Source organism: Ranitomeya variabilis, chromosome 2 (assembly GCF_051348905.1).
Source record: "Ranitomeya variabilis isolate aRanVar5 chromosome 2, aRanVar5.hap1, whole genome shotgun sequence".
Lineage (NCBI taxonomy): Eukaryota > Metazoa > Chordata > Amphibia > Anura > Dendrobatidae > Ranitomeya > Ranitomeya variabilis.
The window spans coordinates 551,635,307-551,647,725 of NC_135233.1; the positions used below are offsets into that span (position 1 = coordinate 551,635,307).

The window sequence follows — 12,419 nt, forward strand, 5'->3', positions numbered from 1 at the left end:
CATCAATTTATGGCCGGTTTATATTGCCCACATGGAGAACTTGTCACACATCGATATTAGGGCTGGGCTTGCTCATGACATTTTTCGGTAACTCTATGATTCTCAAAGAACTTATTAGAGAAATAAGAAATGTGACGTGGTGACAAGTAATTACACTTCTTTTCTGTTTTACATGTTTTAGCTGAAGCAGTTTGAACGTCTAGAGGAAGAGGTTGCACGACCCATCGAGAACGATCTGTCCAACTGGACGCCACCTCAACACTACAGCCAAGTTCGTAGCGCCCTGAGCAACTCAGACCGGCAACTGCTTCTCTTCTACCAAGAACAGTGTGAGGCCAACGTCACTACTCTGACCAACGCCATTGATGCCTTTTATAGCTCTATCAGTAGCAACCAGCCTCCCAAAATTTTTGTGGCCCACAGCAAGTTTGTTATCCTCAGTGCCCATAAGCTGGTATTTATCGGGGACACATTGTCGCGCCAAGCCAAAGCTCAGGACATCCGAAACAAAGTCACCCACTACAGCAACCTTATGTGTGACAAGCTCAAGGAGATCGTTCTTTCCACCAAAACAGCAGCACTTCAGTACCCGTCTCCATCAGCAGCCAAGGATATGGTGGAGAGAGTGAAAGACCTCAGTAAGAGCACTCAGCAGTTCAGGATGGTCCTTGGGCAGCTGGCTGCCATCTGAAGGCGCAGAGACCTAGTCCGGGTGTGAGAGAGTCGGAGCAGCCGGCTCAGTGAGCCAGCTATGAATTCTCTAGACACACGGCTAATAGACTTCAATGCCACCTCATAAAAGGAAAATGAATTTTAAGTGAACTGGGACTCAGTTTTAGTCACTAAGATGACACTACAGCCTATGTTACATTTCCAGAGGAATGTTCAACCACAATTAGCTGTTTAGCTAAGCTTGTAAATATTTCCGACCCATTCATTGAATTTAGATGGAATTATTACTTGTCCATTCCATGGCCCCAATAGTCAAAAATAAGAACGTTTTTGGGGTAATGCATTTTATTTTACGTTATGTCTTACGCTGCAATACCATAAAGGTTTACCCACTGGAAAACCACCACTGCTTCGGGAAGCATGTGTAGTCCAAAGCCAGAGGCACCCATTGGCTTATATACCTTCATCAGTGTGCTAGTCTCTGAACGACGCAGCAGGTCGCATGTGCAGCCAGCGCTACATTAAACTCTTTCAGGCATGGTCTTGTGACTTAAGGGGATAGGGGCATGGGACCTCATTTTGGTGATCGGTGGGGAGGACAGTAGTCTGAACCTCCGCGATCTGACATTTATCAGTTATCCGGTGGACAGGTGATAGATTGTTGAAACCAGAATAACCCTTTCAAGGGCTGGTAATTCTTCAACATGTGTTACTGAAATATTGGAGCCATTCCGATATTGTGATATTTGGAGCTTTGGGTAAATTATAAGAAATTGTAATAACCTGGAAGCAGTAGATCTGGCCGCTTTAAATAAGAAAAATGCTGTACTGTTTTTAAAGAGATTTTCTGTGCAAAGCTAAAAAACTATAAAGGCAGCTATGGGGCTTTAGGGGCAAAAGTCCCAGCAGTGGTCAAAGAGCACCAGTGCAGGAGGGATCTGATCTTAGCTTTGGGCCCTCTTCTGTCTATGATCCTCTGTCTCTCCTGAAATGTAACTACACATTGAGTATATCTGATTAATATGGCAATATGTGACTGAAAAAGACAGAATATCCCTTGCAACCAGTCTAGACGTAGAAGGCTGCAGCTATTATACATTGTTTTCTTAGCAACTACGTGGTCTTAAATGCTGAAAAAATTGGAGAAAGAGGAGTAATTAGGTTAAAAAAGAATATTTTATTATTAACATATATACTAAAACTGAGTACAAAACACACAAAAATAAAGATGAAAAGGGATGATGTGAAAGATCACTAGTGCCACATACCCCATTATCGACAAGAACAAGTAAAAGTGGAAAGCGTTCTATTACTAAAGTGCAAGCATAATAAGACCATGTGGTCTTTGAAATAAATGTATATGAAATAGCACTTACCAAAAACCGATAATGAGCAGGGTGAATGGCACAAAGATGATCCAGCAGAGCCCGCAACGTACGTTTCGCTTCTTGGTTAATAGCTTTCCCAAGGGTGGTCCTAAATGCTGTAGAGCAGAAGAAAGATAGTCCAGCAGCAGTCTTAAGTGTAATTCCCCTCTAAGCCTATGTCATTAATCAGATTTTTCAAAAGTCGGAGAACTTCTTTAGGGTCGTAATCACACAACATTGTTCCTATTTCCAATCCATACTTAGAATTAATAGCTTCTCCTTTATGTTGATCCAGTGTTGGGCCGCACTCAGACATCCATGGTTGAATGCGGCCTAACGGCCTGTGCACATGGCGTCTTTTAGGCACCAGTGCTGGGTTTCCTGAAGTGTCTTCATTGGCGTCTTTTCCGTCATTTTTTATCATTTCATCCCTAAATAGCCAAGAGGAAGCCGCCCGAAGGATGAGCATGCTACTTCTTTTATCCACCTCCTGACTGTTGAAGCCAGATGTGGTTACAAGCAATGACAAAAGATGGGACATCAATGTCTGTTTAACATTTATTCTTATTTGCAATGTTTTTAGTGCTCTTTCAGGTGGGATCCAAGTAAGTTGTACACACCCTTAGATTGGATCAACATCAAGGAGAGGTTCTTAAATCTCAGTTATGGAGAAGATAGATTTTTGGATTGGAAATGGTGTGAGTGACAGGCCATGGTGCATGGAGTCTTGGGGGTCTCCCAACCTGAAGTCAGCAGATTAATATCTGCCGATGAGGCTGTCAAGTTCGGGCCAGAAGACCCGCGCCCAGTCTGTGCACCCTAGTCCATACTCACACCAGGTTTCAGGACGTCCAAACCATGCCTTTTTTTAATCCATTTGTGGCTTTGTAAAGATATGGGAGGCAAATGAGACTGCAGGTTATAGTGCAATATTTTAATATTTAGACAAACAATAATCTGGGAGTTTTATTATAAATCCACAGGAGATGTCTGCTATCAGGAAAAAAAAGTTTGCATTTTTATTCCAGAACAGCACCACTCTTGTCCTATGGTTGTGCCTGGTATTGCAGCTCATTCTTATTCAACTGAACAGCAATAATGGACACAGCCTGCAGAGAAATCTGCATCAAAGACCACCTAAAACATTCTTTGAATACGCTTCCTCTTCAGTGGAAAATCCACTTTGCTGTTCATAAGACGAGTTATTTCACGAGGGAGAGTCCTGTCAATCACCTTGAATGATGAGGGCGGAGCCGGACTAGTCCAGTCTCCAGCTATGGTCTCCAGCTCCATCTTTAAAGTATAATTTCTTGGAATGTTTCAGAGTAAAATGAAGTGGCTAAAAGCATGTAGTCAGCTGTGATTGATACTGACCGAGATTTGGTCAGCATGAATCCGAAGCCAGGGTTCTTTGAGGTATGTTCACACTGAATATTTTTATGTCTGATTTTCAAGCAGGAGTTGCTACTTTTCTCAAAAGCCTGATCATATAAACAAGTCTTTTTACCATACAAATTAATAAGATTATTCTTTTGATCGTTTTGTTAGAGTTTTTTCTGCAATTTTTGTCATGCGCAAAAAATGGTGTAAAAAGACAAAGTGTCAACATACGATAAACTGGAGAAAAAAAAGCCTCTAAAACCGGAGCTTTTCCTGACATTGATTCCTCTTGAAAAACATCTTGGATTTTTCCATCTCGAAAAACTGTGTGAACATTCCCTTATATATAATTGGTCAGGGTTCTTCCCATCTAGGCCTTTCAAGGCTGAGACCGATTACAGAACTAACAGAAAGCAGCCGAGTAACTGATAGAATTTAATGGGAGTTACAGAAATAGGGAAAAGCTCTTGGACAGAGTTATTCATGTCTGAGCGGTGAAAGTCTGAGATGGGAATAACAATTTAAAAAAGCATCTGTCCGCAGTTTTTGATATCAAATCTAAGATCTGCGTGATATAAGGGAAGAGATCCTGATTCCAGTGATGTCTCACTTACTGGGCTGCTTGGTGACAAAATCTCTGTTTCTCTGCTGTAGGCCGGTTTCACACGTCAGTGGCTCCGGTACGTGAGGTGACAGTTTCCTCACGTACCGGAGACACTGACACACGTAGACCCATAAAAATCAATGCATCTGTTCAGATGTCATTGATTTTTTGCGGACCGTGTCTCCGTGTGCCAAACACGGAGACATGTCAGTGTTCGTGGGAGCGCACGTTTTACACGGACCCAATAGAGTCAATGGGTCCGCGTAAAACACGGACCACACACGGACATTCTCCGTCTGGGGTCCGTGTGCGTGCCGGAGACAGCGCTACAGTAAGCGCTGTCCCCCCCACATGGTGCTGAAGCCGGTATTCATATCTTCCCTGTAGCAGCGTTTGCTATAGAGAAAATATGAAGAATAGTGTTAAAAATAAAGATCCATGTGTCCGCCGCCCCCCACCCCCTGTGCGCCCCCCCGCTGGTCAGAAAATACTTACTCGCTCCTTCCTGGTCTGGCCACGCCTCCTACTGTATGCGGTCACGTGGGGCCGATCATTTACAATCATGAATAGTCGGCTCCGCCCCTATGGGAGGTGGAGCCACATATTCATGACTGTAAATGATCGGGCCCACGTGACCGCATGCAGGAGAAGCCGCGGCCAGACCAGGAAGGAGCGACAGCCGACGGGGGACCCGGGTAAGTATTTTCTGACCAGCGGGGGGGCGCACAGGGGGTGGGGGGGCGGCGGACACATAGATCTTTATTTTAAACACTATTCTTCATATTTTCTCTACAGCAAACGTTGCTGCAGAGAGGATATGAATCGCAGCTTCAGCACCATGCAGAGTGGGTACCACATGCTCCGTGTGGTACCCACTCGCCATACGGGCGGCACACGTGTGCCGCACGTATGGCCTCCGTGAGTTCCCAGGCACACGGACACGGATAACTCCGGTACCGATTTATTCCGGTACCGGAATTATCTGGACGTGTGGGACAGCCCGTAAAGGTAGCAGTGCTCAAATTCAGAGCCCTGTATAACTCCTCTCACAACCCTGATTGGCAGCTCTCTGTGTACATTGTCAGCAAGCTGCCAATCAGTAGTTGGGGGTGGGGGTTACACAGATTAGCTGGACTGCTTGGCACGCAGTACCTAGTCCTGCAGTGATAATCTCCTGCTGATAAAATGCTGATTGTATTTAAATTGCAGCAAGCTGCTGAATGAGTGATACATACCTGGAATCAGGGTCCTTCCCATAATATTATACCCCAGACTGTAATCCCAGACCTCACATCAGCCTTGCCACTCAGAGGAGAATGAATCAGTAACTAATCAGCCTCTTACACTGCAGATTGCCCGCTGTCCATCGCTCTGTCACTATGCCTTAATCCATTTTCAGGTGATTATTTGTTAGATTAAACCCCAGTCCATTTTACACTAATTCTCTTAGGATGTAATTTTTGTGTTGTTCTATTTGGGAGAATTCGGTGTATTTTGATGTATGAATGCCATAGATTTTCTCTTTGTAGGGCTATATATTTTATGTGAGAAACGAATGTAAGGTAAAGAAAATATTGTCAGCACAGAACATATTGGTGCGGTGTTAATTAATTTGCTGGAAAAAAAAACCCCTAGATATTTTATTCTGATCTGAAGTCTTATGTCACAGAGATTCTCCTGTTCATAGTTTTTTTGGAAGCGTGAAATGCCATCTGCCTGTATAAAACACATTTGTCTATTTGTGTTCTGAAAAAAATGTGTGCTCATTAATAACCCGCCAGTGTCATCGACTACAGATTATTTTCTTTAACCTTAAGTGACGGTAACAGATGTTTAAAGGGAAGGTGTCACCAGGTTTATGCTTCCCAATCTGAGGGCAGGAAAAAATAGTGAGTGACCTTGATTCCCTGATAGGGCTTCTTGCCTGATAAAAGCACATTTTATCTGCTGCAGCTCTGCTAGTCTTCTAAATGATGAGCTCAGCTCGCCTCGCCCCCAGCATTGTGTGACCGCTTCATGCCTGTATTGGCCATGGCCAAAAAGCTGCTAATCAGCGGTGGGGGGCCGGGATAGCAAGAGTACATGATTATGGAGGATTACATAGCAGGAGCTCAACATTGATAGGACTTAAGCCCGCTGATACACAATAGATAGATGTCGGCCATATGCTCGCTCAGCCGATCTCTTCCAACTTCTCTCCCTCTCCGTGTTCTCTATGAGACAGCCTCTGTTAGACTCCTCTGGTGGCTACTCAATGAGAGCAAAAGGACCAGCAGTCCGAAATCAGACATGTAGGATCTTATCTTCCCCAACACCATCTGTTAGGGGAGAATAGAGTAACCATACACATTAGAGCTGATATCAGAGGGTTCAAATAACATTAGTCTAATGTGTATGGGAGCCTTAAAGGAATCTGTCAGCAGATTTGTGTTATGTAATCTGAGTGCAGCATGAGACAGGGCCTGAGACACTGATTTCAGCGATGTGTCACTTACTAGTCTGTGCACTGTAGTTTCAATACAATAAGTGTTTTATCAGCAGGAGATTATCACTGTCGGACTAGCTACCTGCATACCTCCTTGTACAACCACACCCCCAACACTGATAAGCAGCTCTCTGTCAATATATCAAGTACACAGAAAGATGGTGTGCGTGCGGGGTTAGCTTTCAGAGCTCTGCTACATGCTACATCTAAAAACTCTGATTGTATCACAAGTGGTAGAATCAGGGTCTCTGCCCCTACTTTATGCTGCTCTTAAGAGAGTTAGCAAAAACCTGGCAACAGATTCCCTTTACCAGCTCTGTAGCAGATTGAACCATGATTTATCAGAATTACAGCTAGCAGCCCAGTAAATGATACATTGCTGGAATCGGGGTGTCTGCTCCTAGTTTATGCAGCCTCAGCAGTGGCAGCAGAAATCTGGATGACAGATTCCCTTTAAGAATCACTAAGACCCCTGTTCATTAAAGTGTTTATGACAGAGTTCTGGCATAAAACACCTTAATAAGTTGCAATATTTTTGTGCAACTTGGTAGCAAAAAAATTGTGACTTTTGGTGTTGTCATTCCAGTCCTGACCCTCTTTACCAAATGAGCAGGGTATGGTTGAAGCATGGGGTTACACCCACCTGTCCTCTTTAGTAGTGTAAATTTTGCCAGAAATGAACACCAGTGTCTGACCGGAGAAACATATTTAGTGGAGGCTCTGGCCGAGGAGGAGGCCTGCACAACATATGACCCAGCGAAGGATGTCCCGCGGAGCTGTCTGGGAGGCGCAGCTCTCTTATATTCAAATGTATTTGCGCCTTTCAGACACGAATATATTGAACACTGGCGCCAGGACGGGCAGAGGAGCGCTCGTCAGTCCCAGTCCCGACGTGCAGCATTGTTATGAGGTCAGCACAGTGGTGACATCATCGCTCTGCTGCCAGCATGAAAGCGCGCCAAGGAGAGGAGACGGCGCAGCCAATAGTAAGCGGAAGCTGAAGAACAGATGCCTTATTAGTGTGGATGACGGGAAAAGAGGTTAATGATACAGTGAGGGCACATCACAGGAGTGACAATTGTGAAAGGGGACACAGTTTTCCAAGAGGCAGTGATGGTGTTGGGGTACCTTATTCCGAGGTACAGTGTGGGGGGGAGGGTATTTTACAGAGACGCAGTGTGTATGTAGGGAGATATTTTTGAGAGGGGCAATGTGTGTGTGAGGGGGGGTGTTTTGCAGAGGGACACGGGAATATTTTTCAAAGGGGCAGTGTGTTCGGCATATTTTGCAGAAAGGCAATGTGGGGGGGAATAATTGCAGTGTGTGTGGGGGTATGGAGGGATATTTTGCAGAGGTACAGTGTGGGGGAATATTTTGCAGAGGGGCAGTGTGCCCGGAATATTTTGCAGAGGGGCAATGTGGCGGAGTGTACTGCGATGATGGGCAATGTGCGCAGGAAGTTTTGCAGTGGGGCACTGTGCGAACAGTGATATTGTGTGCAGGGAGCATAGGCAATTATAAATTCTAGGGCTCAGCATGGGAGATATTTTTTATTCATGGGACAGTATAATGCTATGTTTTTTCAGGGCACCACGTCGGGAAGTGCTGTTAAGGACGGGAGAAAAGGAAAGTTTACAGAGATGAGCTCTGGGTGTGAAAGCTCATTATAGCATCTGTACTACATGGAGACTAAAGGGATGGGAATGTCTTCAATCAGAGAAGATGTCACCTACCTGGATGTAAATGTTTATTTGTGATACTGCCTGTGTATCATCAGTGCTGTGGTTCTTATATGGCCCACAGTCTGATGATAAATGTTAACAATTACCAGTATCTCCTTGCCATTGTTAAAAACATATTGGGAATTGTAGGTTCAAGCGATACAATTGTACATGGAGCTGACCTGACCTTGCAATTGATCGCTATACTAAGCTTGGTGATTTATTCATGTACAGAAGGTGGTTCTGGTGCTGCATTTATGTACTGACATTGGCTCTGATTCTGTACATATGAAGCAACCTATAAAATGCTTTATGGCTTTGTTAAAACTTAAATGTCCTCAAAACTTTGAGTTTTGAGATTGTTATTTTTGTTTTATATAGCACAGTTGATTCCAACACTTACAGAAAACAAACTAACAATAATTGACAAGTACAGAGGGGAGTGGGCCCTGCCCTTGCAGGCTTGCATTCTATAGGATGATGGGGAAGGAGACACTAAATTGGGAATTGCAGTAGCTCCATTGGTGATGAGGTGGTGGGGTGGTTATTGCAAGCTGTAAACTTTCTTGAAGAGATGGATTTTCAGATTCTGTCTGAGGGATCCGAATGTGGTGGATAATCAGACGTGTTGGGGCACAGAATTCCAGAGGATGGGATATTTGGGAAAAGTATTGGAGGCAATTGGATGAGGAATGAATAAATGTGGAGGCAAGAAGGAGGTCTTGGGAGGACCGGAGATTACGTGAGGGAAGATATCAGGAGATTAGTTCAGAAATGTACTGTCACGGCTCTGTCGGGTGTCCAGGGACCAGGGACTCCCTCCCTGTCCCTTACATTAGGGGCGCCCTAGCTCACCCTGTTCACTGAGTTACTTCTGATGGTGAAACTGCCAGGGCCACATATCTTGCCTTAGCTCCTGAATCCGCCCTCAGTCTTGAAAATAAAAATTAAAAAAAAATAAATAAACAGAGGAATGCACCAGGAAGTGGAGGATGGGGTAAAACTAGAGTAGGTGAAGGAGGTGGAATTAGCACACACTCAAAACCTTGCAACAGTCACAGATAAATCCACCAAACGCCTTCTCTAACACCAACCAACAGCCTCCAACCATTCAGCAAAAGCTTTCTCTGGCAATGAGTGCTAGCCAGGACCCAGATTATATAGGAGCTGAGAATGGCTAACAGTGAACACCTGAGCCTTAATGCCAGAAAACTTCCAGAAGCTCTAAACTGAGAAGATTAACCCCAGCTCTGCTAAAAGAAACCTGCGCCATTTAATATGAAGGTGAAGTGCTTCTAATCAGTGCATAAGTAGGAGAAATCAGACGCTGCGGGCTTATGGTTCTTCTCTGTCGCGGTAAACAAGTGACAGTACCCTCCTTCTATGTGGGACCTCCGGAACTTCAGAACTGGGTTTATCAGGGTGTGCCACGTGAAAAAACGGAATCATTCTGGCCACATGGACGTCAGATGCTGGTACGCACAATCTCTCTTCAGGACCATGTCCCTTCCAGTGTACCAGATACTGAAGCAACCGAGAACTAAGCGAGAATCAACAATCTTAGGCTGGTTTCACACTTGCGTTTTTGTCTGCATGCGTTTTTTAAAAAAAACACATGTGTGAAAAACGCATGTAAACGCGGTAAAACGCATGCGTTTTTTAGACGCATGCGTTTTTATAGAAAAACACAAGAAAACCCTAACCCTACCCCTACCCCTAACCCTAAATGTGACTGAAATACGTGCAACTGAAATACGTGGCACTTAAATACGTGGCACGTGCACTTAAATACGTGGCATGTGGCACTTAAATACGTGGCACGTGGCACTTAAATACGTGGCACGTGGCACTGAAATACGTGATACGTGGCACTTAAATACGTGGCACGTGGCATACGTGGCACTGAAATACGTGATACGTGGCACTTAAATACGTGGCACGTGGCATACGTGGCACTGAAATACGTGATACGTGGCACTTAAATACGTGGCACGTGGCACTGAAATACGTGATACGTGGCACTTAAATACGTGGCACGTGGCATACGTGGCACTGAAATACGTGATACGTGGCACTTAAATACGTGGCAATATGACTGTCAGAAAATGTTCATTAAACGGTTAGGGGTGAGGTTAGGGGTAGAGTTAGGGTTAGGGTTTGGATCCCTTTATCACCTTGATGGTGGTGGGTGGCTTTTCAGTGTGTTTTCTGTTTTTTTTTCTATAAAAACGCATGCGTTTTTAGCGCAAACAAACGCATGTGCTTAAAAACGCATGCGTTTACATAGACAGCAATGCATTTTTTTGCCGCGAAAAAATGCATGCGTTTTTTCGCGGCAAAAAAACGCGCAAGAAAATACTGCAGGTAGCATTTTTGAAAATGAACGCATGCAGACAAAAAACGCACGTTTGAAAACGCGACCAAACGCATGTGCAAAAAACGCATGCGTTTTCAATGTTAAATATAGGAAAAAAAACGCATGCGTTTTTTGTGCAAAAAACGCTGCAGACAAAAACGCAAGTGTGAAACCAGCCTTAGCTGTTTTAAATTCTAAATTTCCATCCACAATGACTGGATATGACGGCAGCAGTGATGGTACAGAGGACGCAATGTATTTTTTGAGTAGAGATCGATGAAACACATTATGGATTCTAAAAGTGGGTGGCAAAGCAAGGCGGAATGCTACGGGAAGGTCAAAATCTTAGGACTGATGAACCTGGGACCCAATTTCTAAGAGGGAACCTTCAACTTAATGTTCCTTGAGGACAAACACACCAAGTCACCAACACACAGGTCCAGACCCACCAAATGTCCCCGATCAGCCACACTCTTATATTTGGCTCCCATCTTTCTCAAATTATTAGTAACCCTCTGCCATATGGGCATAATAGATGAAGAAAACCGTTCCTCTTCAGGGTTTACCGAACGATTTTTATTAAATGAGCTGAACTGAAGATGGAACCCGTATGCCCCACAAAATGGAGACTTACCAGTAGGCTCATGACAACGATTATTTACTGCAAATTCAGCTAGAGGTAAGTATGTAACCCATTCGTCCTGATTCTCAGACACAAAACTCCTAAGAAAAGTCTCAAGATTCTGGTTAGCCCATTCAGTTTGCCCATTACACTGCGAGTGAAATGCTGAAGAGAACGACAGATTAATCCCCAAATGAGTGCAAAACGCCCTCCAAATTTTGGAAATAAACTGCACCCCCGATCAAAAACAATATTGGTAGGGATTCCATGTAATTTAACAATCTCTGATGAAAATTTGTGCAATGAAATGTGACATTTTACTGAATCTGTCCACCAGCACCAGTTACCAGTATTACATGCGGACATGTTTAGATCAGTGATAAAATCTACCTATAAATGAGTTCAAGGTCTACTGGGAATCGCCAGTGGTTGGAGAGACCCAGTCAGATGAGTTTGAGATGTTTTGGAATTTGCAGACACTGCAGGCAGCTACATACTCCCAGGGCAGGGTGATGTTCATTGGGGGCATGGCTTAGACTAATGGGGGCGTAGCACTTGGGACACTATCCAGGGGGGTCACACTATGCAAATGGATGGTGGGGCGATAACAAAGCATGCAATCCTGTCTTAGGAGTAGGAGGTTTAATGTGCCTATGTACTAATGGGGGCACCAAATAGACAACGGGTCTCCACCCAAGCTAAATTCTGGTTCCTACATACACGTGTCCATTTTTCACGGACAATGTAAGGGGATCAACCTGGGAACGGCAGGCCAATCAGCGGAATCTCCATGTTTGTCTTCCTTCACTTCAACTCTAGATGCACAGAGGTTTTCCACCATATCTCAGCCTGATCTAACAAGCCAGCATCGTTTATACATCCTCTCTGTTCCTTGAATACACTTCCAGAAACCCTCATGAAACCGTCTACCTGGTGGACAGCCAGACACGGAACAAAACCTTTGCATTTTCTGCACAAATTTGTTTTCTTTCTGTTTCACCAATTTTTAACAGCAACTAAACCATGCTCCATCCGTTCCTTACTGAACAGGTTACCCATCTTCTGTGTCCTTGGAAACAGGTATACAAGAAAAAAAGGCAAACCAGCAGGGACTCCAACCACACTCGCTATGGTTTCCTTCAGTCACTCCATGTCTGACATATGTATATCATCAGGCAAAAAACATCGGCCCCTACGTCTAGGAGTCTAAAC

General features: G+C 44.3%; 1 protein-coding gene across 1 annotated transcript in view; it reads left to right on the top strand.

Moving 5' to 3' along the window:
* BCAR1 (BCAR1 scaffold protein, Cas family member) overlaps positions 1 to 5,813 on the top strand; it is a 231,453-nt gene extending 225,640 nt beyond the window's left edge. Inside the window, exons 7-8 of the mRNA XM_077288183.1 lie at positions 182 to 4,069; positions 5,023 to 5,813. Coding sequence (XP_077144298.1) covers positions 182 to 691 — 510 coding nt within the window. The 3' untranslated portion in view covers positions 692 to 4,069; positions 5,023 to 5,813. The remainder of the gene's footprint in view (positions 1 to 181; positions 4,070 to 5,022) is intronic.
* The last annotated feature ends 6,606 nt before the right edge of the window (positions 5,814 to 12,419 follow it).